The 26,367-nt window shown below is 41.4% G+C and overlaps 1 protein-coding gene across 10 annotated transcripts in view; it reads left to right on the plus strand.

The window, feature by feature from the left end:
• The window catches only part of DPF3 (double PHD fingers 3), a 190,084-nt gene that overhangs the window by 99,558 nt on the left and 64,159 nt on the right, over positions 1–26,367 (plus strand). For 7 of the 10 annotated variants that reach the window (XR_007777731.1, XR_007777730.1, XM_009102017.4 and 4 more), the window contains exons 4-6: positions 18,908–19,035; positions 22,882–22,977; positions 24,001–24,039. Coding sequence is in view for 7 of the 10 variants with exons in the window: in XM_009102017.4 (XP_009100265.1) it covers positions 18,908–19,035; positions 22,882–22,977; positions 24,001–24,039 (263 nt within the window). In the remaining 3 variants the exon portion in view is untranslated. The remainder of the gene's footprint in view (positions 1–18,907; positions 19,036–22,881; positions 22,978–24,000; positions 24,040–26,367) is intronic. The other 3 variants (XR_007777732.1, XM_018907584.3, XM_009102018.4) reach the window with 1 other exon arrangement.

Raw genomic sequence — 26,367 nt, forward strand, 5'->3', positions numbered from 1 at the left:
CCTGAAGAGCTTTTATTTCACGTGGTGTGTAAGTCTAAAGAATATGACTTGTGTGTCAGTTTACTGATGTCCTTTGGTTTTGGACTGAAAGCCCACAGTGAGGTTTCGGAGTGGGCAGCTTTCCCACCCACTCAGAGGGTGTGAAGTAGAGTTTGTTTATGCTACCACTGTGCTGAGAATGAGCTGAGGTCCTGTGCTAGTGTCTGTCTTCTTACTTATATCTGGGCAGTCAGGTGTTCAGCTGAGCTACAGAAATGGGGTTCTTAACCCATTGTTGGAGGGTAAAAGCAAACAAGTATTTTTCATTTGCTATTATGAACCATGGTAGTTGCCTGAAGTAAGTACTGAGAACAGATTTTTAGTTTCAGTTGAACAATGCCTGATCTGTTTTTAGTCTGACATATGGGATATACCTAAGTGAGCGTGCTCATGGATGAATGAATGAAATCCTTACAGATAAGCTATTATCTCCTGAAAGCATCTCTATTTACCTTGTGGAGACTGGGACTGATTGTACAAGGTACTCTGTGTTTCCTAGGAAGTGAAGAGTGCTCCCATCTCTTGGGGGAGATGCTCAGCATGTCTGTGGTCTTTAAGATGGGGCACTTCAGCAAGATAAAGTTAAGATGACATTAAAAAGCAAAGAACAGAGTTTGCAGTAGTACCACTTGTACAAGAGCATCTAGAGACTCAAGCAGCATGTTAGATCATCATCCCAGGGTTTGTTGTGAAGTCCACTTAGCCATATACTTACAGTCCAGATACACAAAATATAGTGAAGGAAGTACTTTGATTCCAAAATGAGAAATGAGAGACAAAGGGAATAAACTATTTCTGTGATGTTTTAACCAGAGGTTTGTACAACTGGAAATCAAACTGTAGAACACAGAAAGAACACAATGCTGCTGAGTTCCATATAATTTTTTCTGCTTCTGATTGTTATGCCCAGTTTCACTCAAAGATATTAAAACCTAAAAACTAATTCAAAACACTTAATTTCATGAGAATTTCCTTTTACATTTTTTCTCCCATAGGCCAATTAATATTGACTAGTTTCACTTTTGATTCAGCAATTTCTACACAATGACACGTTGGTTCCTGTTCTGTACTTCAAGACAGCAGAGTTGTTTTGCTATGAGCACTGCAAAGAGAGGCACATCTCTTCTTAAGAAAAACTTTTTCTACTATTTGACAGTTTTTCTACTATTATCTCTGTAATTAAAGGTCATATTATGTTATAAAATCTGCTGTGGCTCCTTTTTAAGGTCCATTAAGACCATCTTAGGATCATAACTGGAAGAATAATTCTGGTGCCAAATAAGAGTGTGTCTGTAACATGCAGATGAATCAGATACAGTGTTCCTGAAGGAGGCTATCATATAAACCTATCAGCTGTTCAGACTTCTGACAGATTTCTGCAGATGTGAGTTTATCAAAGATACTTTCTGTGTAGAGTTCATTTTAGGTTTTTTTAATTGTTCATGGCTTTTATGAACACTTGCCATAATGAACCCTGCATTTAGGGTGGAGCTAACTTGACAGGAGCAGGTTTGTTTCTCTGATGATTTGGTCTGGATTTCTCATGTAAGATGGATTTTAATAGCCTGTTAGCAAACTTCTGTGAATTTTGCTCTTGGCTCTCCAAAATTCTGAAATTAAATTGCATTTAAAGTCAGCTTTTAATTCAAGTCCTTCTGCACTCCGAAGTACTTTATGTTAGAAAGCACACAGAACTCCCAACTCTCCCCGTCTCTTGAGCTACGTTCTTTGAGCTGTCCCTGATTTGCGGAGGTTGGATCCCCGCGCCCGGCGGTGCCGGTGCGGTGGTGGCGGGGCCGGGAGCGGCTGCAGCGGCGCGCCGGGGCCGGCAGAGGGCGCGGCGGGCAGCGGCAGCTCCGCGCCCGGGCCGCTCCCAGCGGGAATTCCCCGCGGCAGGAGCGGCCCGTGCTCGCCGCAGCGTGTGCCGGGAACAGCGCCCGGGCCGCGTCGGCCTGGAGTACACCTCATTCCCACCCATACTCACCCGTCTTCACCTTTGTCACCTCGTGTAGAGAAAAACAAAAAAACCCTTAACTTTTTGGGACAGGGAGGCTGGATGGTTTTCAGTTGCCATTCGATTTGTTAGAAAGCACATCTGCACCCTGACCATGCTGAGTGCTGAGCTTGGTCTGTCATGGACCTCTGTGTGTCATACTTCTGTGTCTTGGTCTGTCACGGACCTCTGTGTGTCATACTTATGTGTCTTGGTCTGTCATGGACCTCTGTGTGTCATACTTCTGTGTCTTGGTCTGTCATGGACCTCTGAGTGTCATACCTATGTATGTCCTACAAAGCACTTTGGAACAAAATGAAGCTTCACGTTGTGAACCCAGATCTGTGAGTGGGGATGCCAGAGGTGTTCGGGTTTTGTCTTTGCTGGGGTTTTTGTACAAGTATAAATACTGAATTCTGCTGGGCCTTTTCTTTTGGGTTTCTGGCCTAAATTTTAGTATGTGTTTATTCATCAGCTAAGCCTGCAGCTTACAGATGGGTCCATCAATGCTCCTGAATCAAAACAGTAGGCTCCAATTCTCCACTCATCTTGTGTTCACAGCAGGACATGGCACCACAGGCAAGAGCTGCTGCTTTAAGGCACTTACACTTCCAGCTATGACTTATGTGACAGAAAAAGTGACTTTCTGTCACCAAGAGAAAACTCATCAGGGTGGGACCTCCTTGTGAATCAGCTTCTTTCTATTATACACACACTTAAGCAGTTTATTCCATCTCATCCACCACCTTTCAGTTCTACCTAGAACAGGGACTTTTCCTGGTCCCGATCTCTGGCCAGATAAAGTTTGCTTTTCTTTTCTTACATGGCACTAAGAATAACAGAGAACTTGTCTGTTTTTTCATGTATTCACGGACACAGAATCATGATATAGAAGTCCTGCAGTGAAATATGCATTTGTCCCACTGCCAGCCTGCAGCAAAGGTGCCCATCTCTGCACTTCAAGTCATACCACACCATCACATCCTTGCATCTCCTGTGCCGCACACAGGACCAGGGCCAGTGGAATATGTCTTTCTCTCAGCTTCTCAGTGTGTGAAATGGAGGTACTAAAGCATCAGTCTCCTTTAACTCAGAGGAGTACCAGATATCTAATAAATACGTTTAGAGAGATTGGAAGGGGTATGGGAGGCCTCTAAATAAAAAGAAATGAATTAATAAATCATGCCATTTGCCAAGCCCTCAAAGTGCCAGCGTTAAATGTTTTGGCCATCAGCAGGGATCCTTGCAAAACTGGTATGAAAGTGTACCAGCTCTGGTGCAGAGCCTGGGCTTATATGTACCAGGATGATGATGAAAAAATAAGGAATTTGTTACATACCCATATATATAGAAATAAAGAGACTCACCAAAGGTGAATTGCTGAGCCAGTTTTTGCAAGGCTGGCTGTGCAGTATAATTGCTGGAAAGGTATCTTGAGTTTTGCAGAGTGTAATTCTTCTTGTTTTGTTTTTCTGGCCACTGGGGAGCCAGCCTTCTGTCATGGCTGCCAGGACTGTGGTAACCTTTCCTTCAAATAAAGCACTACTCTTGCTTGGTGTTCTTACATGTGATAAGCTGCAAATTCTTAGACTAATTCAGCTCAGTGGCTGTTAGTAAATGTGTATTTTTCCCCAAATGGAATTTCATGATTTTGCAGTTATGGAAATAAAACACTCATTTCTAGAAAAGCAGAAAATATTCTATAAATAGTCCAGTCAAGAAAACAAAAGCATTGTTTGTGCTGTTTAACTCCACAGTCATGCTGGTAGAATTTACAGGATTAACTCTGTGTAAATAGTTTCTCTTTCATTTGTAAGATCTGGAACAGGTCACTACACGTATTTTATATTCAAAGTTTTACCGGGAGAGCTCTGTTGTTTAGCTGAGATGGCTTGTATGAATCACCCAGGATTACTCCTGGTTCTTGTGTGGCTGAGCCAGTTTGCATAATTAGGAGAGAGATGCATGAAAAAGCTACTGGGCTTTGGAACCCCTATGGGTTTTGATCAAAAGCCCACTGAAGCCAAACCCTTTGGCTCTAGTCATCAGGCTAAGGCAGCAACTGAACAAGATAAGGCAGTTTTGGAAGATGTTAAATCTAGTTTTCTGAGTTGTCCGGACTTTATCACTGGGAATGGAACATAGGCTGCATGTGTAGTGTCCCACAGACACAAGGCTGTTGTAATTTCAGAAGCAGTGCAGCCACTTACAGGTATTTTTTCCCACTGCTGTATCATCTTAGCTGTATTTAGTGTATTTGTGAAAATAGAGTTATGATGACTTTGGAGGCAGGCTGAAAAAATGTTCTGGTCATTACAGTGGGCCATTAAATGGAAGGAATGAATTGTGCTGTTGGTCTCCTTGGAGCCTCTACAGTGTGACTGACTGCAGGTCATGTCTCAGGGCTTGATCTGCACAATGTAGTGGGTAGGGCTCAGGCAGCTGAGATGGAGTTGGCTTGAAATACCTGGGCTGCTTGAGAGAGAGCTTCCTTGTGATGCCACCACCCTCTCCAAGCTATCCAGCCCATTGTTTTGCTCTTTCTCTGTTTTTGGCTACTGTGTTTGACCTACATCTGGCTGCTAGGACGTGTCTTTGGGAAAAGGTTATTCAGCATGTGCTTCTCAAGCTGCCAAGGCCTGACTGAGAATGCTGTGTCTCCAGGAGACACATAATTCCTCCTGGAGAGATAGAACACTGTGGATTTATCCCCCTGCTATGAAGTCAACGTCGTTGTGTGTAAGTAGCCATCAGGATTATTTATTTATGAAATAAACAGGTTTAACCTTAAAATGAAAGGAGTGAAGGTAAGCTCAAAGCTTACTGAAAAGAAGGGAACCACTGGGGAAGCACCAGGGGATAGTGCCTGGGGAAATGCTGGAACTTGTCAGATCCATTTCCCTCAAGGCACAAATCACCAGCTCTCCAGCATGGGGAGGGGCAGACAGGAAGCTGTGTGCCCTGTAGGAGTCTTAGAGCTAGAACTGAACCTGAACAGCTTTCCTGGCAAACCTACTGCCCCTTTTCTAAGTATAGCCAGTAAAAATGGCTGAGAAGGGATAACCCACATTGTCAAAAGGGTTTTTGCAGTGCACAGGTACCATTCACATTCAAGTACTGGGCACAAGATCTTAGGAAATGGGTATTTTTAATCTAATTCACTGCATCTATTTTGTGTGTTCATATGCGTAATTCTGGGAATTCTCTGGTAATCACATGAAAAAGGATTTATAGGATCAAGTCCCTAGGGCTTAGTCTCATAAGATGCCAAGCTGTCTAACCCCAGCAAAGGAAAACACCTGAGCTTGGGCTTTAAGAACATGAGTGATCTTTTTGTAATTAATGGGACTTGTCACATGCTTAAAGTTAAATCTGCATGTAAAGTACTGTGTTGGACCAGACTTTCAGGTTTGGTACTCAGCATCCTGCACAGAGCCCAGTGAAGACACTGGCCTACTAGGTCAACAGTATGGTAGAACCCATGGGCTGCTTTATAGAAGAAAATGTTAGCAAAACCCAGCAAAGATATTATGGAATGTAATTACATTAAAAATGGTTTAAAAAACCCTATTTATTAAATTTTATTGTTCTTCTGACACACAGCAAATTAAATTGATTTGTAGCATGAAATAGTCTAATATTTATAGCAGATGTTATTATCCTGGTGCATAATATAACAGAATGAGCAATAAATGTTAATATAACGTTCAGTTTCAACCCTTACAAGCCAAGCTTTATGGAATTGCTGAGAGTAGAATGGAGACAGTATGATGACTTCCCCTCCCACATCCCTGTACCTCCTACCAACCTTCCCTGGCAGAAATTTCCATTCTGCATTCCCATTCTCTGTAGTAAACATTTTACAGCCTCATAATTGTCTCATACCCAAGAGATATTAAGTATGTTTTTATTAGATTATGAATAATTTCAAAATTCTCTGCATTTTGCATTTGATTGACTAATAGTTTATTACAGGTGTTTTATTCTTCAGGATTCTGACACCATTGGTGTTTGCCATGGCATCCCTTCTCAGTAATGAACTCCACTAGGGAAGGAGACTTGATGCAACACACTGGAATAGGTAGATATGGCTTTTATGTCCAGTGTCTTCTAGACAAGAGATCACATTCAGGATGTACTTGGATCATGGTTCCCCTTAAACAAACCAGGTAATTTAGGCCCGGGACCTTAGCTGTTGTAGGTAGGTAGTTCTGATAAAGACAACAGTGAGCAGTGAATTCCATCAGCTAAAGCTATGATTTTTGATGTAGGAAAAAGGATGAAAACCTTACCCCTCTTGATGGAAATTATGTCCTTCTGAAAGGAGGTGATTGCCCTTGGCAAGTATGGGGTTTATGTCTTAGGAAAACATATGGTCATGATTAATATCCTATGCATGTCCTAAAGAGCTGTAGTGAAAATCCTTTTGTTGCAGGCCTAAAATAAACAGCGTAGCATGATGGGAACAAAAGACAAATTTTCAAAGCGGGCTCAGATAGAGTGCTAAAACTACATATAAACACTTGAAGCAAGTAACTCATTTCTTTGTGTTTTTGAGGGATGGTGTATGCTTTTATCTTCTAATGATTTCCTTGGTGCAATGTCTGTAAATGACACAGTTACAGATATGTGCTACTCTGACAAAGTGAGGTTTGTGGTTACAGGAATTTCTGCAGTGATGCTAATTTGTAAGTGATGCTGTGGCTACATCTGCCATGTAATGCTCATTGCCTAAGTGAGGTAGCAGCACGGCAGGAGAACTGGAAACACTGAGGCAGTATCTGTGAGCAGTGCTACAGACCAGGACAGCCTCAGCAACAAAGACACTATTAACTAAATAGAAAGGACTCAGGATTAAGTGCTTTGTGCCTCTGAAGCTGCTATTCCAGTATATTCTTCCAGGGAGCTTTCTGTTAATATCTGAGTGGGCAAAATAAAAAATTAACCTCTCTCTGCTAAAGATGATGCCCCAAGTACCTCTGAACTCTCAGCAAGTGCTACAGATGGAACAAGAGTACATCCAACTTTTTTGTTTTGCCTTTCAATCCTGAATCTTAATTAGTTCCCTACTGCTTTAGTACATGCACAACATTTTAATAGTCATAAGGACTTACTCCAATCCACACTGCCATTTCCACAATTCCCTCCTTCATACCAGTGCAATCCTGTGTCCCCCCGTCCCCCCCTCCCCTCGTATTTAGGAATAGTGTAAAGAAAACTAAATAGCCAAGCTGTGTAGCTGTAGATTGATGAGGTTGTCACACCATTCTCTTCACCGTTTTCTTCCAACCTGCACTGTGCTCTAATAGATGGATGATTGCCGGGGGAGAGAGAGACTGAGCAAATCCCACAGCCAGATGTTCAGGGATGGACAGAGCGACCTTCTCAAGGAACCCAGAGGACTGTAGCTGTGTCCTTCTGAGGGAGAAGGACAGTCAGGTGCCCCTGGCTGGCTGTGTTTATCTCTCATTTCAAAAGGAGCACAAATGGCCTCAGCATGGCTGCAAGGATGGATGTTTTTGAGTGCATCGCAGGAAATGACCAGTCATCCGTCTCTTCACTGTGGAGTCTGCCTGCAGCCATCAATCTTGAAGCCCAGCATGGCAGCTCCTTTTGGCTTAGTTTGGCTTAGTGTTAGATGAACAAAGGGAAATGAAAGCTGAGCAGAAGGAAAGAAGAGAAGAGCAGCTATTCTCTATTTCACTTTGTTTTCCCCCTTGCATGGCTCTCTCTCTCTCTTCCCCATTATCATCTATTTTCACTGTATTTTGTAAGGTGTGGAAATGTATATTTTCAGGGTCTGGGAGTTTACAGTGTTTCTCTGTTAGCAGAGAGGAGAAAGGGGAGGGATATTGAAAAGACATAATTCAAGACCCAGAGATTCCATTTTTCAGACTTTTCTGTAGCAGTTTTCAGAACAAGCATGCCCTAGTTAGCTGCAGCAGACAGGGAGAAGGAATGTAGTACCTTTCCTCCATCTTGCTGGTTTTCTTCCTTTTTTTCCTGATTCCTTCCTCACCACCACATTAGTGTTTTCAGGTGTGTACTTCATCTCTCCATTCCTGTTCTATTCAAAAAGCAATCAACAGAGCCACATGATGGGACTTTCTGGATACAGGTGTGTACTGATGCCCAGAGCCACGATGGCAGCTCCTGCTGCCAGTCAAGCTCACTCAAGTCAAGCCTTCTTGATGTAACAGCAGGGGCTGTGTAGGCTTTGCATGAGCTGCCTGACCTCATCCAGCACCTGTGGTTCCTACTGTGAAACCAGAGGTCATGGCAATATTTTCATTGGTATGCAGTCCATCAGAAGAAAACACATTCAGACATATCTGTTTGCACATCTAGCGCTGAATTAGCTGGTTTCAGCACTGAACTCAGATGGGCCACTTTTTGCCTGAAATACTCAGATTTGATGTACTTGGAGCCAGGCTGAAAGGAAAAAAAGGTGTGTGAATACACTGTCTGCTGGACTCCCATAGCAAGGGTCTGCTTTTTTCCCACAGTGAGCTGTAATGTTGTTTCTTATTCTGTTTTCCCTTAATATTCTTGCCTCTGGATATCATAGCAGTTCATGTTTGGCTTACTCTGTAGAAGGCTTATGTAGAGATAGCATTGTTCCCCTTAGCACTACCCCACTGTGGTGTTTGATTGATGCATTTAAAAAAAAAAATGTGTGATTGCATTTACCTTTTAATTTTCCTGGTTGATCCCAATGATCTAAGCATCAGGCCTGACAGAGCCAGGCTTCCCTGCAGAGCTGCAGTAGGAGATTTCTCTCTCCCAGTTTTACTGTAGGCAAAGAATTGAGATCTCCCAGGCATACAGAAGGACCAACTAAGCACTGAGGCAGAGCAAGGGAACTCTGTAAATACTGGACATAGGGATCTCTGAGAAATCTTTACCTGCTTTCAACCCAAATGTGCCATCTGGAGTGAACAGACTTATGCCAAGATGGGGAAAATTTATACCATCATGGGCTTAAAGAGCTGCTTTGCAGTATGTGCTGAGGTTTTTTTTTCTTTCTTGCCATAAACTTAAAGCATAAACCCTCAAGGAAAACATTTGTTTGGTGAAAACCAGTTTCTCCTCTCCCATGCCTTGCATGAGCAGGCTTTACAAATGGGAACAAGACCTTTCTGAGTGGGGATATTCAGGGAATTCTTTTGTATTTTCTTTACATGGAAGAAAATGGAAGAGGTCCTTTTCCTACCTGTGCATTTAATTGTGCCACTTCTGAATGAATGGTCATATTTTCTGCCACTACCCATTTTGCCTCCCTGCAAATTCTGAAAAAGACAAATCTTGTTCCCGCTGTCATGAGACAGCCTCCCCCAGATGGCACATCTGTGTCTCGGGATGCCCTCTGGCTGGCCTGTTGGCAGGCATTCCCGTGGCTTTGAAGGTCACCTTGTTTACACCTTGCCTTTTCCCCCCTCCCTATTCAGAGGCTTGCTGAGCCTGCAGGCTGGGCTTCACCATCTGCATTTTCTCTGGTGCCATTAATCTTCCTGTTTACCATTCTGTTATTAATTCTAGAGTTCACCTTTTTGTTTAAACCCTTTATAGGCCTCTTGAAATTGCTTGCCTTTTTGTGGCAAGAGATCTGAGCATCTCAGAGATAATTTGCTTTGTTCTTTCCCATTTTTGAAAGGCTACCTACTAGCATTTCATGCCATTTTTCTATTACAAGCCTTCCTTCTTATAATAACATTTTTCACTTATATAGCTTCATCTGTCAGATGTATCTTAACACAGGAGTAAATATTATCTTTGTCCTTTGGAATTTGTGAATTGGCCACTGAAATCTGGTATCTGTGGAAATAGTCCTACTTTTTGAGTGTTTTTTTGGCTGGAAAGAAAATGTGTTCAAATCTGTCTTTGTGAGAGCCTGTAAGACCACCTTGCATTTTTGGTGCATTTTATTTGAATGCCTGAATGCCTATGAATATTAAACAAGCCTTACCAAACCCCAGAGGATAGGTGAAGGCTATCTCCATTTGACAGATGATGGAAAAGCAGAGAGTGCTTCTGTTAGAATTTGGCTCAGAATCACTTGGTGGGACGGCAGAGATGCCAAAGGCAGCATCTGGGGTGGTTGCTCCCTATCCCATCCAAAAACCATTGCCACTTTGCTGTGGCCTTGCTGTTCTCCATTGGTGTGTGCAGTTCAGTAGTCAGTGAGGCAGGGAAGGTGCCCCAGGTGTGGCTGAGCCTCGGACAGGGCTGTGCTGCTCCCCGGCGTGCGGAGCGCTGCCCTCCCGCACGTGGCAGCTCTGCAGGGGCCACGCAGGACAGGGCTGGCGCAGCTGGCATCAGGCTGAGCGCTCTCATAAGCCCTGCCACAGCCCTGCTGATGCCTCGGGGTGAGCAGGGTCTCTGCCAGCTCCCCAGAACTCTGTGTGTTGGAAAGGCCTCGCTAGCAGAGCTGCCCCTCGGTGCGGAGCCAGGCAGAGCTGAGCACAAAGCTCCTCAGCACGGAGCGCCAGAACGCGCAGAGCAGCTCCCAGGGATCTCTGCAGGACTCAGATTGGCTCTGGCAGGTTTATCAGCTCTGGCTTAGTGCCGGCTCTGCTAGGCCTGGACTGAATTAATTGGGATGCTTGTGCACTGCAGCTGAGAGATAACTGCATTACAGAGATTTATCTGTTACTAAAGGTATCCCCTCCACTGTCCTCGATAAGGACGAGAAGCTATGCAGAATCTCACAGAATTTGCAGGAAGGTTGGCATGGCTGGCTCTACACATGGTTTATGTATGAGTTTGTGTGCAGTACAAGTGTTTTTATTCAGTTCTGTCACATCCAGTGCAGTTGCTTGAGGTGGAGGTCCACTCCCTGCTACCCTTTGCAGAGTGTGCAATGTGGGCATGGCTATCCCACCCGTGGGGAGTGGGGACTGGTGTTTGGTGGTAACTGTCTGGTTAATTATTTAATTCTGGTGCTTTGGAGGGGTCAAAATGCCCATCATCTATCTGTGTGACTGATTCTATATGACCATTTATAGATAGCCCAAGTTATTATTTTATTCCCAACAGACCAGAAGCGCTGTTAGGGTGACACAAAGCCCAAAGGAACAGGTTTTTTTATTTAATATTTTTCTCTAAATTCTAGCAGTTATCTTGCCTCTGTCCCTTGATAGTGCCTACAGTGTTGCTGCAGAAGTTGTGGTGCAGTGTAAGCCCATCTAGAACACAAATGCAAGAGTTACCAGAACAAAAATGAGTGCTAGAAGAATGCTATTGAATGGAGGTATTTCTGAATGGAGATGATTTCAGTCCTGAGGGTAGTTACTTGATCCAGCATTTAGTCTGATACTGTAATTTGGCAGTCTTTGAGAAGCAGGTACAGCTTATTATATGTGACAATGATTTATATCTGTGCTGAGAAATAAATCTGTAGAAAACTTCCAAGAGACAACTGACAAGAGGGCTGTTTTGTTTTGGTTTGGGTTTTTTTTTTTCTTTTTTTGAGAGATTTTGTAGAGGCATTCTAGTCTGCCAGAGAAAAACAGCTGCTTGTAAAGACCACATTTTGATAGTGGGTTAAACGAAACAATGCTTAACCTTATGCTTAAGGGCCTCTGCAGTTTTCTGCAGCCCTATTTCTCCCTCCTGTTGTCTTGTAGCTTCCTGGGATATATTTTAACTAGGGACTGATAGAAGCTTTCCATTGAATCCCAGTTTATAAAAGAGTTGTCCTCTGATATTTCTGCAGTTATGCTCAGGCTAAAGACTGAAAGTGTACAGTCCCACCCACATAAGATCTTCCTCTTTCTTCCCTTTCTCCCCCTCCCCTGCCCTCCCCCAACCTCATAATGACACTAGCAGCTTTCCATGAGGAGGTGCTAGGGAGAAATTGGGATTTTCCAGTCTTCCTGAGCTCCCTAGAGCAAACCTCAGTAGTGCCTAAAATTTCAAACATTTGCTAAGATTAATGTCAGAACTTTACAGGATAGAGAGTCCTCTCAACTATTTTTCCCATTCAAAATGGTTTGTTTCTGTGGAAATGCTCTAATATTTTCAAGTGGTCTTCTAGAAGTGGTTTATCATTGTCAGTGGTTGGATTCTTGTTCTCATCACAGCCCAGTTTACCTTGAGAGTGCAATAATATACATGAGGTTTAGAGTGGGATTGATGGGAGAGACAATTACTGGAGTAGCCTTACAATCTCTAGTACAGCATGGCTATTTTGCAGCTTGGATTAAAAATAAAGTGAATTTGATGTTTACTACTCTCTAGGGACATTTGTTTGGCTTTATGGACTCATTGTGAGAGTCTGTGTTATCAGTGATCTGTCCCAGGGGAGGCTCAGGGCTGGGCTGACAGGAGGTTCTGTGGACCATGTATGTGTAGAACTGGCAGTGACAAGTTTGCTGCAGATGGGTGCTGAATTGCAGGAGTGTTGAGAGAAAAGAGTGGGATATCAGGGGCCATGGAAGATCAGCATTAAATCATAGTAGCAATAACACGAGCATCTGTCCCTGGGATAGCAGGATGAGGTGTAGTGAAAGAAGGGTTTTGGAGATCTGGATCTGCAGAAGGAGTGAAGGTCTGTGCTGTGCTGTGCTGGCAGGGGCAGAGCCCTGCCTTTGTTATGCCTGGTTCTGGTCACTGCTGTGACTATATCAGTTCCAAGGATGCTAACAAGTCACTGTACTGGCCATGAACACAACATGCAAGCAGCAAACAAGCCAAGGAGAGTCTGGCCATGCCTGAACAGAAAAGCTACAGAATGCAGCTATTCTCGTAAGGCATTGTCTCCCCATTCTTTCTTGAGGGATTCCATCCCCCTGCCCCCACCCTTTGCACTCTAACGCTATATTTGTGCCTTGGAGATGTGGAGATGAGCGTATGATGGATGGATGGATGCTGCTTGTCTGGGTTTTTCACCACCATTTCCCCTGGGGCACTCTGTCTGCTGGCAGAGAGCACCATCCCAAAAGATGGTATCTTTTGCAAACTCGACAGCTAACAGACAGCTTCTCTCTCTGCATATTTCCCCAAAGAAGAGCAGGCTTAATCTGGTTTTTATATGGCATATTTCATTATAATCTTTTTGACTTCCCATGTTCCCAATACGCCATAATAAATAAAACGCTGGGGGTGGGAACAGCAGAGATGCTGAGGCTTCACACTCTTGTGACACTGATGGATTCTCATTTTAAACTGTCATGGGATTTAATTGCTTGCTGAGCCACTGCACTGCACTTTCAGACACATCCTGCCACATCCTCTTAATGAGCTTAGTGGCTGCATTCACTCAGCAGTAGTTCTGTTTACTGTGAATTAGGTGGCTTTTTTCGACCACCTATACGATTTTAAAGAGGTAGTGGTTATTAAGGTAATATCCTCGGATTTATCCATCCTAAACAACACTTCATGGACTCGTAACATATAGTTTCCTCTGACACTTTTTATGTTCCAAAAGAATGGCACCAAGAAACAAAAACGCAAGAATCTATGTGCAAAGTCAGTGTTTGTCTAAGAGGGTTTTTGGAAGCCGGATTGCTTTGGTTTGCATAGTAGCTGTCTCTGGCGTGATAGATCATGCTGGAACTCACCCAATAAGTATCTCTGTTCCCAATTAGAACTGGAAATGGAGCTGCTTACGAGTGCACAGAGATGATGCTTTGGATGGCAGCTGCTACTGTGGAGATGGAAATGATCCATTGTAAAACAAATACATTGCACTGTATAGAAAAAGGGATGATTGTTTTTAATTTATGTTTCAAAGAGAGACTGAAAAGTTGCTTTGCTCTCAATGCGTTGTAAACCAAATGTAGCTTATTTAAGGACAGGAATTTGCAGCTATTTTGCTATTTTGGCAAACTGAAACCTGAAAAACCCCACCATTTTGTGGGATTTGTGAAAATGTGCTTCTTTTGGATGCAGCAGTTCAATAGAAAACAGATACAGGAATGATACTGGCATGGTGCTTGTTCAGATTTTACCACTGCAATCTCAGGACCTTAATAAATAGAGAGGTTCCTGCACTGAGCTGGTAAGCAGAAATAACCATGTTAATTTAATCACTATAAAAGGGACTCTGCCAAGTTAGGAAACATAAATTATAATTATATGCACACACACACATTTGAATTGTAATATATGCACAATATTTAGCAGTGACACCAAGAATATGCTGGTTTACTAAAACAGGAAGAATTCTTAAATAACATTTTATTTTTCATTGATGATTTTTGTTGATTTGACATTTCCATTTTGTATAGCTCTTAGTACTTCTTGTTTCTGCTATATTAACCATGTGCTATTGTATTTGCAGTACTAATCAGAAGGAAATTTATCTACAAACCTCCCTAAAATTTTAAAGAGTAAGCTTTTAATTATAGTGACTTTACTGGTAGTTATTACTTGTAATAAAGATTATGTTCTCTGAAATTGTAATGTTTGAAGAAGAGCTTGTGATACAAACTAGAAGTTACAATGAATGTAGGACAATTAGTGGGTAGCTAATGCTATTACCTATATTTTAAAAGGATTTGGATGTGATTCAAAGACACATAAATTCTACATGAACATCTGAGAAATTGATTGAAACAGTAATTACATATAAGCAGTAAAGCACCTGGGAAATGATGATATAGGAGGTTCTAACCAACTTCATTTTTCCTACCAAAGAAAAGCATGCCTCAGTACTTTCTCAAAATTCTTTACATGATTAGTAAAAACTAATAGGTAGGGGGGTTGTCAATTCTCTTAAACATTCTGAAGACCTTTGGTATGGCTCCAAAGAGAAATTGAGAATTGTCTTGGATCAAAACTATTATCTTTGAAATAAAAGATGATGGAAGAAAGAAGTTTCATTGTAGATAAGGGCTTACAGCTGGTGCATCAAGGTTTAGTGCTTGGTCCTGTGTTGTGTAATAAAGTAATGAACAAGAGTGGGAATACCTTGTCAGCTACAAAGATTTGCACATACTATGAAATTATTGAGAGCAATCATGGCCGGGAAGGTCTGTGGAGAGCACTCTGGGGAGATGTGAACATGCTGGGGAGTGGGCAGAGGGATGGGCATTATAATGTACCTAAGTGTTTGAATGGATTCCTTATGGGAAGTTCTCATCCCCATTACAAGATTCCTAATTCTTCTGCTTAATAAATAACTTGGCCATTGAAAGACACAGCCTGAGGAGTAATCTCAAGAATACCATAATTCATTTGTTTAAATGGGGGATGTGGTTTCATCTGAAAAAGCCAGATGCAGTGTCTTGGGAAGACTGGTGTATAATGAGAGAAAGTTAAGAGAGGTTTGTCAGAACCATATGGAAAACTTCCCATAGCAGAGTAATAGAAAAGATTGTGACTGTTTATCCTTGAAAGGAGAGGAATTAAAAGAAATTACAAAAAATTTGGTCAAGAACTTCTATTTTCCCCAGTTAGAGCAAGGGGGCGGGCAACAGATAAAGTGAAGCACCCCTTCTTTCAAACCATAGTTAAACTGTTGAACTCTAACAGGTGGGAAAACATCGAGGTAAAAGTGTATCAAAATTCAGAAAGGGCTGGGCTATTCTGTGTATTCTCAGAAGAGCTAGATTTAGGATAACTGGAAGAGATACTGCACTTATCTCTCAGGATGAAACTTGGTATTAGGGAAGGTAAGTTCTTTTGCATTTCTCTCGTGGCAGACATTCAGAGCTTCTACAGTAACTTGTGAGGTGACTGCATAGGGTGGCATGAGCAACATCAAGGTAGAGGCAAGCACAGGCTCACAGTTAAATTTCCTAAGCCCAGAAGAGTCTCCCTCTGGCCTTGTTTGAAGCTTCAGGCACTGGCTGGTACCTTCATAAGCAGGACAATGAATGTAACAGACCCCACCTTAGTTCCAAATAGCAGCTCCTGTAGTATGGGGAAGGCCTTGATCTTTCACATGAAAACTAAATTTCAGGTTTTGAGTTGACTCCCAGTTTTCTTTAGGGTACTGGCGTAAGAGAAAATTATACTTCTCTTGCTTTTGTGGGAAAATCATGGATTGTTAAATAGCAAAGAGAAAACAAGGGATTTAGTGAAATTAATTTAATGATCCCTGGTAGTGTTTAACTATTTCTGTAGGTTAACTGAACTATCTTTTTGATTTTAGAAGACTTTCATCTGTGGCAATTCAAAAACGGGTTTGGAAACATAATTTCCTGTCTTCATTACTGTACCCTTTACAGGCTAACCATCTTCAGGAAGGATTGGATTTATTACAGAGACTGAATTTATTACCAGGGGTTGTCTTTGGACCTCTGAAGGTTTTTATGCTGTAGCCTTTGCATTCCAGATAAGACAGTGTCTGCTTTTTCCCACTTTCTAGAGCTATTTAGGAATTAAAGTGTGTTCATAGAAGCTACCAGTGGAGAAGAAAATGAAGGAGTTGAATGGCAGTCAGCTTAGTGGGAAAATGGGAGACAGACACTGAGTTTATTTTCCCTGGATGCCCAGCTCACTAACTTAACTTCTTGGTGATTCAGTCTCCCCATCAACTGTGAATAAAAATATTACCTTACAACGCCTTGTCAGTGGGATGTTAAATTTAGTAATTAGAAAATGCTCGGAGAATTTTGGATGAAAAGTCCTCCTGGAGTGTTGTTGTTGGGAAGTAGCAGTGTCACACAGAACAACCAGGCCTATTAAAGACAGCTGCCTGTTTTGACCTTTAAACCTACCTTTCCCTCTTTTCAAACTTAGTTTTTGATATCTCTGGAACAAATGGAGAGTAGTTCCACCTTTCATATATGTTCTGCTTATCCCTCAGCATTTCCCTGCTCATTTCCTTTTCTAATACATTCCTTTGCTGAATGTATTGGTATCCAGAGACAGGCATAGCTTGTCACAGTGAGGACATGTTTGTTTCCAATGCCTTTGAGCTTGCCTGAAGCTTCTTTGCTTGCTGAATGTATGATGACCCCTTGGGGTTTGCAGTCCCTCAAGGTTCTAAATACAGAGCAAATGCCCTTTTGCACCCAAGCTCAGGACTTTGAACCCAAGCCAAGCCCACATCCAGAGATGATTATGGCGGTTCCTCAGTGACTACAGATTCAAGCATTGGGATTTGCACACAAATCATGTCAAAAATCTCTTCTTTCTATTGAAATGTCTGGATCCAGAGGGAGGTACTAGGCCTTCATACAGGGAAATTCAATCTGTATGATTCTCTTTTGACTTTTCTGTCTTTTTTATTGCTCAAGCAAGGGAGAAGTTGGGGAAGGGGCCATAATGGGATACGTATGCAGAGCTTAATGCTGAAAACAGAGGTCTTATTGAATAGAGCTCCTTGTGATGAGAAGGGGGATCAATTCACAGTTGACCCCATCCCATTGTGTGGGTTGTCCTGGGAGTTTCCTTTAAAATCCCAGTGGTTTGGTTTTTCTGCATGGTTTGGACCCAGCCTTTCCCTCCATGAATAGAATAGCTTTTTCTGGAATTTCTGCTGGATTTTCTGTGGTTATTGGCTGAGCAATGCTCTCCCACTTCAGAAGACTGGAGCAAGTACATTGTGGAAGTACAGATCAGGGACGCTGAATCATTTGATAACTGAAAGTTTTTCATATATAGGACAAACATTTTCCTGGGATGCAACTGCCCCCAAGAAACAGATTATATGTTACTGTCCCAGGTGGAAGTGCTCATTCATTATTTGCTTTGCAGGATTGATTTGGGACTTTAAAAACACATGAGTTTCTGCCCTGCAGAATTTACAGCTCATTGTGATAGAAAGGCAGGGAGTTTCAGGCAGACTGGGGAACAAAACACAGTTCTTAAAGCATAAGCAGACAGAACTGTGAATTAAGGACACCAGATGCTGATTTGTAAGCATCATTCTTGTACATTATTACTTGTAAATATACCAGTCTAGAGAAAGGAATTCATTTTAGAAGGGAGGGAGTACTTTAGAAATCCATACTTGGCAGTGTCAGGTAGAGACATGTGCAGGATGTTTCCCTGCCAGGGGATTGCTCTAAATGAGCTCCTGTATGAGTGGGGTAGAGGCTAGGGTCTACAAGGAAAACTGGATTATTTCCCAGGTATATTTTAACATCTTGCTAAAGTTAACATGCTGTATTTGCCTGTCTGCTGCATTGCCTCATAGTTTAGTGGCAGCATTTGAAAGGGGAATAAGGCTCTGCTCCTTCACTTCTCCAGCAAGTTGCATCAAACTTCCTCATAAATCCAGTGTCTTTGGAGCTCTGTCGCCAGCCTGTTTCTGAGCCAGCCCATGGCTCTTCCTGCAGTGACTGGGTGTTGTCCCATTTTATGAGCAAGATTCTGCACTCATAACTGAGTTTCTTTGCTGGTACTGCCAGCTAGAGCCAACCAGAGATTTTATCTAGTAAGTATTATAGGGAGATTCAATACATGTCTCTTTGTTTTTCAATGTAAGGTCTCAGCACTGGCCCCCCACACAAGCTTTCTGTTTTCCCACTGGTGGAACGTGCCCTGGTGTAGGAGAATGAGGATTGAAGCTGTGCTGTATAAACTGTGCCAGGTGCTAAATTGCATTAAACTACTTTTCTTCTTCAGGAGATCACATTCTTCATATTTGTTATTTCAGTATCTTAAAAAGTCATAGTTTTGTTCTTTATTTAAAGCATAGGGAGTTTACACAAAGAAGGATTTTCCCCCCATTTATTTCCTTCTGATAGAATATATCCAGCCTTATTTTTCCTGTTAACAAGCACAGCAAATGAAAAGATACCAGGTTTTCAGTAGGATACAAATTAATCATAAATGGAGTTTCTTAGTGGTTAAATGAACTTGAAGAGCTCCCCTTCCAGACAGAAACAGGTTTGAAAGTCTTGTTTTCATCTGCTTGACATCTCTTCTTCCTGTTAGCCCTCTTGGGGAGACACACAGTGAGTGTGTTTTGTTTTTCAGAAGTTGATCTCCCTCTGAAAAAAGATGGGTTCACCTCAGAAAGTACAACTCTGGAAGCCTTGCTGCGTGGAGAGGCAATAGAGAAAAAAACAGACACTAAAGAGGAAGACACTATACAAGAAATCCAGGTAAGGGAGAGCCCCATGCCCTGACATCAGGGCTGGATTTTACAGTTTGTCTCTAAGAGTCTTTTGTCCTGTGGCAAAACAGTGTATCTGTTGACAGTTGTGTCATTCTACTGCCAAAATGTTATCAAACCTTTGTACTATGTTGTGATGCTCAAAATGATATCAGTATCTCACATGCTTCCCTTGTCACAAAAATCTTTGTTGTTTGACTGTTCTGCACAGGTCCTGTGTTGGAATTTATTTTGCAGCAGTATGAGATAATTACATAAAAAAACTGAGAAGCTGAGGTGGGTCCCAGCTATAAACTGAATTTTAATGGTTCACATTTAAAGTGAGTTTCATGGATTTCAATTTGGATTCACAGCTGCTGTGGATTAAAACATGACATTGCCTTGCCTGTTGGTTTTTTTTAATAGTATGTGGCCTTTTGGAGGTATTCAAGAAAAACAAATATCTTAAAAAAATGTAATCCTAAATATTTCAAATATTATTAGATATGCTCTATGAGAAATATTGCCTCTTCATATGCATTATGGTTATAAAAATTATCAAGATTTAATTTCATCCTTTAACAATTAAAAGCCAAAACACAATTCTAGGTTTATTATAGAAGGAATTCAGCCAATATAAAGGGTTCTTGTATAAATCCATGTCACTTTTAAAACATCTTAAATCACTAGGAAAGTGGGCCTGTCCAACAGGAACACATCTTTGGTGATGATAAAACACCATTGTGCTATGAGTCTTTTTAGTAAGAATTATTAGCAATGTGTCAAATTTGGTAATTTTGGGTGAGATACAAAATGTTGCATCTATACCTAAAAGTAGTAAAAATTTGAGGGGTCAGTCCCATGTGCAATGAAACAGAAAAACATAAACATCAAACCTGTATTACCTGGAGTTCAGTCCTACTGCTCTATTTGTTAGAAATTTTACACAGATAAGGGCAGCACAATTGGGTCTCCCATTCCCACTTGCACAGGTAAAAAAGCACCATCAAAGAGGAAGCATGCCATGCTCATGGACTGGGGAGAAGCTTGGCATGAGCCCTGCTCTGTGTTTGCTTCTTCAGTAGTATATCTGGATGGATTAAGCTGCGAGCTCTTACCAAAGGTCTGGTTTTACCTGCTTTCAAGGGCACAAGAAGTCATGGTGCAGCATCCTCATGAAATTGACGAGTGCCTTTGAATGCTGCTGTGTGATCTGAGCTCCCAAATTATCCCCAGCAGCAGTCTGAGGAAAGAGACCTCAGAGATGGTGGAAGTGACATAAATCCAGTCATTGCAGAGCAGGGAGGGGGTGCAAAAAAACAGAACAGATTTTCAGCTAACTGCTGTAGCTGTGACCTGTCAACTGGATGCTAGTTTCATCAGAACAGATGCAAAAGGCATGTCTTGCTGCTTTATTTTATGCAAGCATAGCTTATCTGGATTCAGTCTGTAGAACAATGATTGCCAAAGCTTTCACTAGTAGGCAGCTTTCAGTGTGTACTTTGGCACCTGGCAGCCAGACTGTACCAGAGGAAAATCACAATCAGTGCCTTTATCGGTATGACAAATAAGAGAATGCAAATCTCTCCTTTGTTCCTTTGCATACTTGTCTGTGCTGTAACTCTAAAGGGCCCAGCCTCAATGGTGGTGAGAGTGAGCAGGTGGGATAGACATCATTGTAATTCCCACCTCAGACCCAGCCACTTGCCACTCTCCCAAATTCACAGTATCTGTCAGGAAAAGTCGACTTGGTGCTTGGCAGCACCAAAGTACCTAGGGCTGGGAAACTTCTAGAAAGACATAATAGGAAAAGAAAAGTTACTCTGCTAAAACATGTAAGGGTTCCCCCTGCTAAATAGATGTAGGCATTGGGACCTGCTGTACAGTTGGGATGTAACACGATTGACAATTTTACCCTACAGTGAATTGGTATTGAATGTGCATCTCCGCTGGTTGATGGAGAAGAGTCAGAGTTTGAGAAGAGTTAGAGTAGCCTTCTAACCATGCAGCAGAAAGGTTATGCCCCTTCTATCAAACATTAAAGTAACTACTCTGGCATTGTCACCAAATTCACACTTGCTTACATATTATCTCTTACCTAAATTGATGCTTCAATTTTAAAGGAAGAAAGTGGTTTGTAATATTTCTCTTAACTGTTGTGTAGCATAATTGTTGTAAATTAGCTTCTTTCCCTCCCACATACGATGTGATTGCTCCTGTTTTGTTGGGGATTTTTTGAGATACTTTAAGATATGAAGAAATAGAAAAATACAAACTCATATCAGTAAGTTTACTTATTTTCTTATCTACATTCTTACAGTCTCCTCATGTACAACATTTTTCATTCAGTCCTAAGATGAATTCCATTAATGTATGCAGAACTGGAACCTGTTTAACTTTTACACCCTCTAGTATTTAGTACCTTCAGTATTATGTGAAATTGTATTTCTTGATGGTCAGAGTCATTAATAGCCTCCTGATATTCAAAAATAGAAGAAGCAAAAATTAGATGAACACTTGATCCTTGCCATGGGCTACAACTTGTTTGAAATGAACTGACCGGTATTAGTATTAGAAATTTAGTTGATAAACTAAGAAAAAACTTTTGTAACTGGTCTTCTAAATACAGACTTTTTGAAATTTGAAATTTCTGTTGTATTCTTTCTTACAAATTCAGAATTTGGTGCTTGATGTATGTGGAAAGGAGAGAAAGAAACTGATTTGCTCCTGTTCCCCCTCTGCTGGCTCTCAAATAGTTTTTAAGTAGAAATTAGAGGGAAGGGACAAATACAGTAAGACTGAAGAACATTCCTGTCAGTTTGATGTCACTGTTTGAATCTGTATCATGGCTGTAATTTAAATGAATGTTGGCATGGGGAAGGTAAGTTAGTGATTCCAGATTAGTCCCTTGCAAAATGGCACAGCACCATCAATGCCAGGAGTGGCTGGGGCCAATTTCTGTATTTCTAGCAGACATGCCAAGGGTTGAGGGAATTTCAATGGGACTTCTTCCCACATTAGTGTTGTGGTGATTTGTCTGGCCTTTTTCCATGTGACGTCTGACTCGTGCACGTTTTCATGCAGGACAGCCAGCCTGTGTTTGGTTCTGTAGAAGTTACATTTCAAAAGATCAAGTTAAAAGATTGGAATTGCCTGGCCCAGGTATCTCACAGTTATGTGAGCTGATGAAGTTTTGTTCCTAATAAATTATTAGTTGAACAAATTATTGCTGTGGGTGCTGTTAACCTCAATAAGACCTGTAATTTCTCAGCATTCTCATGCAACAAACTTCCTGCCTCCAAATTAGAGTTGTACCTGTGGTGCAAGCCCTAAAAAACATGGCTTTCTGGATTCATTCTGGAATATATGGAGGAATTTTCTCTATTTTTGCTAAAGAGAAAAGATTCTGAGCTACCAAGGAGAAAACCACTGGTTTTGTATTCCTGAAGTGCACTCTCAACATTAGAAGAAAACAAAATAATTTAAATTGCAACAAATGAAAATAAAAAAACAAGGCAAACAAATTCCCAGACAGGGCCTGCAGTTATGCATACTAATATTTGTGTTGTCTTGGAATATTGGTGCTCAGTGCTGCCAGTATTTGTTCTTAGGAACCTTTTTATCATAGTTGACTGATATCAGTAGTACTTCTTTAGTAGGAATTCCCTGGAGATCTTAGGTGGAAAAGAGAGAAAATTCTGCTTTGGTAGAGAGTAGCAGGGGTACTAGGATCTGATTTATATCAGGCTTTATATCAGCTGTAATAACCAACAGTCACTGTGGTAGAGAGCAGTAGTGGGATGTATGTGTCCTCCTGTTTCTCTTCTAACCATTCCTGTTTGTTGTTCAACCACAGAGAGTTTTAGAAAATGATGAAAATGCAGATGAAGTGAATGAGGAAGAAGACTTGGAAGAAGATATTCCAAAACGAAAGAACAGGCCTAGAGGACGGGTAAGTGGAGAGTTTATTGGAATGGAAAGGAAGGACGCAAACCTCTGCTTTCTAGTGTATATTTCTTATGTGTGTTATGTATGCAAACTATTTATCCATGCATATCTACACTATAGGTAATTTTCAGTCATATGTAATAGATTTTAATATTTTTTCAGTTTACTTTTGTGAATTGCTGTGAAAGAAAAGGACTGTTTTGAGAGTAAAAATTTGGGGGAAATTTATTTTAGTGTTGTACTTACAATTGTAATGTAAACTGTAATAACTATTATGACATCCTGCTATTACAATGCTCCTTAAAAAAACCTTTACTAATTACAGAAAAGCAGCAAATTCAGTCATGACAGCCAAAAAAGTATCAATAAAAGTAACTTGAACTGTGTTAATAAGTTTTGCAACTTTCTCCAGGGTAGCATTTTGTGGCTGACACTGGCTTTCTGGAGCCCATGGCAAATCTTCCATTTGCTTGAAAAGGGCAATATTTTATCCTTAGGGGACTCTGTGTCCCTTCTCTTACCTAAGATGTCTTCACAATTCATCAGGGTACCAGTTAAGTAATGAGGCCAACATTGTAAACTTGGAATCAACATTTTCAATTGTGGGCCCCTAAGTTAGGCATCTAAATGGATGTGAACACAAGTCTCAGAAGTTTTGAGCATTTTCATCTCTCTTTGGCTCCAATGGATGCTGCAGGGGCACAGGAGCTCTAGATGTACCTTTTGATGTGTTTGTAGAAGTCAAGCAAGAAGGGCCACATTTTAAGCCAAATGAGCAGAATATAATAGTTTTTGAATAAGAGACATAAAACCACATTGAATACTTGCAATGTACTTATGCATCAGACCCTCTCTTTTGGTTTCCTCTTTGGTTGTTGTGTTGTTTCAGTTTTCTGCTCCTCTTTATTTTGGAGCCTAAGTCCTTTAATATAAGATCAAAGCACTTTAATAACTGGATAAGTATATATTTCATCTTCCTTATTCTCAAAATCACCTGAACCAGTTTCTTTCTTTCTTTCTTTCTTAGCCAAAGACCCCCACCTGGAAAAAAATTTTCCAAAAAAATGTAAGTTTCAGAAAATTTGTATGAACCAGTAACCAAAACCAGGAGATAGAATCAATACATGCACATAAGCTTGACTGTAGCAATCAACTAATATTCCAGGCTAACAACTCTTTTCTAATAAGTTGCTCTCACATAAATTGCACATGCTGGATAGGGTGAGTGAAAGGGAGCGAAGAGCTAGAAGAGATACACTGCTCAGGAGAATGGGATTTGGTGTATTCATATGTCCCAGACCAGTACAAAGTCCTAAAGTTAGTGTTACATGCAAGATTTTGCTTCCCTGTTCAGGAAAATGTCACAGAATTTTTTCTCTGTTACTGTAAGGAAAGGAGTTGGAGGGTACTAGATGTCCCATTCATATTGAAGCATGCATTTATGTTTTATTTTCTGTCCTTGAACTTGCCCCCTATTAAGTACAGGAGCAGCAGGATTGCTTGCTTTTTTTCTTGCAACTAACTCCTGCTCTGCTGGTTCCCTGGCTTCTTTCAGTGCAAAAAAGAGAAATCTGAATAATGCCACATACTTCAAGTAATTTTTAGTTTTATTTGATGGCGTCAGTAACCAAAGCAAAATGTGGTAGAAATTAGAATTTCAAAACTGGGGCCAGGTTATCTAGCTGTTGAAAACTGATAAGCCAGAATTGCATCTGGTCACAAGAGCTTTGCCAGTTTCCTAAAGGCAGCCCTTTTCTAGCCTGGCTCAGTATAGGGAATTGAGGGTAAGGATTTAAAAATTAGGCAACATGAAACCTGGGCTGCTCTTTGTTTCTGGGAAGGACTTGGTTAGGGTATTTTTAGAGGACAGAAGAGGGGAAGGACATGCTTTGGAAACAAGATCCTGTGGAGTGTGACCTTTGGGGATTCAGAGGAGTGAGAAGGACTAACAGCATAAATGCAGGATTAATGCAATGGAATTACTGCTCTGGACTTTCCAAATTGCACATGCCCCTTCCTTTCCCTACAGCACGATTTTAGTTTTAATCCTGGACTCTCCATCTGTCTTTTTGGCTACTCTCTCTGGCTGCTTCAAGGCTGCTGGGCCATGGGTCCAGGCCTCACACGTCAAGTCTTGTAGTCTTTGCTGCATCCTGTCAGGAGAATAAAGGCAGCTGTGGATGACTGAATTCAACAGCCTGGAGCACAGACAGCAAGCGTGGAGCATTCACTTTAGTGCCTCTGGGGCAACTGCTTGGTTTTCTGTCCCCTCTAGGCTAGCCCATGAAATCATGGGGGCATAGGAAGGACACTGAAGGCTGAAGAGGTAGATCTACAGAAAAAGATTTTTAGGGTTTTTGCTGGACAGGGGCAATGTGGTAGGAGCTGGCAGGGTAGTTTTCTAGGAGATATGAGATGTATCTGCACAGACTGTTTGCTCATCAGCTGGATATCCCGTGGGACAATTTCAATCAAGCACGTTTAGGAACCCAAGTCCCATTGAAAGTCATTGATTTGAAAAATCTCCCCCTCTGTGTTCATTGCATGAAGAAGTGTATCTGACACATGGTCATGCCATGAATGCTGTGCCCCTGCATTTCTGTAGAGAACAGTTTGAAAGGGAACAGCTGACTGTAAGACTAGCAAAATTCTGAGCAACAAACCTTAACTTAGTATCATATTCTGAAATGTACCTGTGTAAAATAGTACCTTCTTACTCAACAGGTATGTTCCCAGAGTGTGAATAGAGTCAGAGCTACTGACTAGTGACAAGTGTAAGACTTTACATCTTTTTCATGGCCCTGAAAAGCCAATGGAGCTGTAAAATGGGGAAATTGGATCTTAATCCGGGTACCAGCAGAAATATTTATAAGGGCCAATCACTTGTCTATGTGAAGACTCCCTGATGAGTTGAGGGTTGTGTAGGAGCTGCCATGGACTGAAATTTAGCTTGCAGCACATTTAGCAGTAGTAAGAGAAGAAAAGAACTAGCCTGGGATTGATTTCATTGCCCAGAGGGGGTTTAAAGAGCTGGCAGTCAGAGAAAATAGTGCAGACTAGTAAGATGATTTTATATGATACGGTCAGTAAAGAAGCTTCCACCAAACAATTGTTGCTGAGGCCATTTCTAGGGTGAAACTGCTTTTCAGTTCACCCTTACAAATCTTGCTCTGCACATGTGTGCTGGACTGCACAGAGGTCTTTGCAGAAGGCTTTATTTACCACATCCAGATAGCTGCAAATCCATGTCTTTCCTTGGGACTGTGCTAAGAGTTAGACCTGAGCAATCCCAGGGAAATAACATGTGAAGTTTTTATAAATCCCTGTTTTAACAGACTTGGTCAAGCCAGTGTAAAACTGTTCCTTATTACTTCTCTTTAGATATCCAGTGGAA

The sequence above is a fragment of the Serinus canaria genome, chromosome 5 (genome assembly GCF_022539315.1).
Source record: "Serinus canaria isolate serCan28SL12 chromosome 5, serCan2020, whole genome shotgun sequence".
In the NCBI taxonomy this organism is placed as follows: Eukaryota; Metazoa; Chordata; class Aves; order Passeriformes; family Fringillidae; genus Serinus; species Serinus canaria.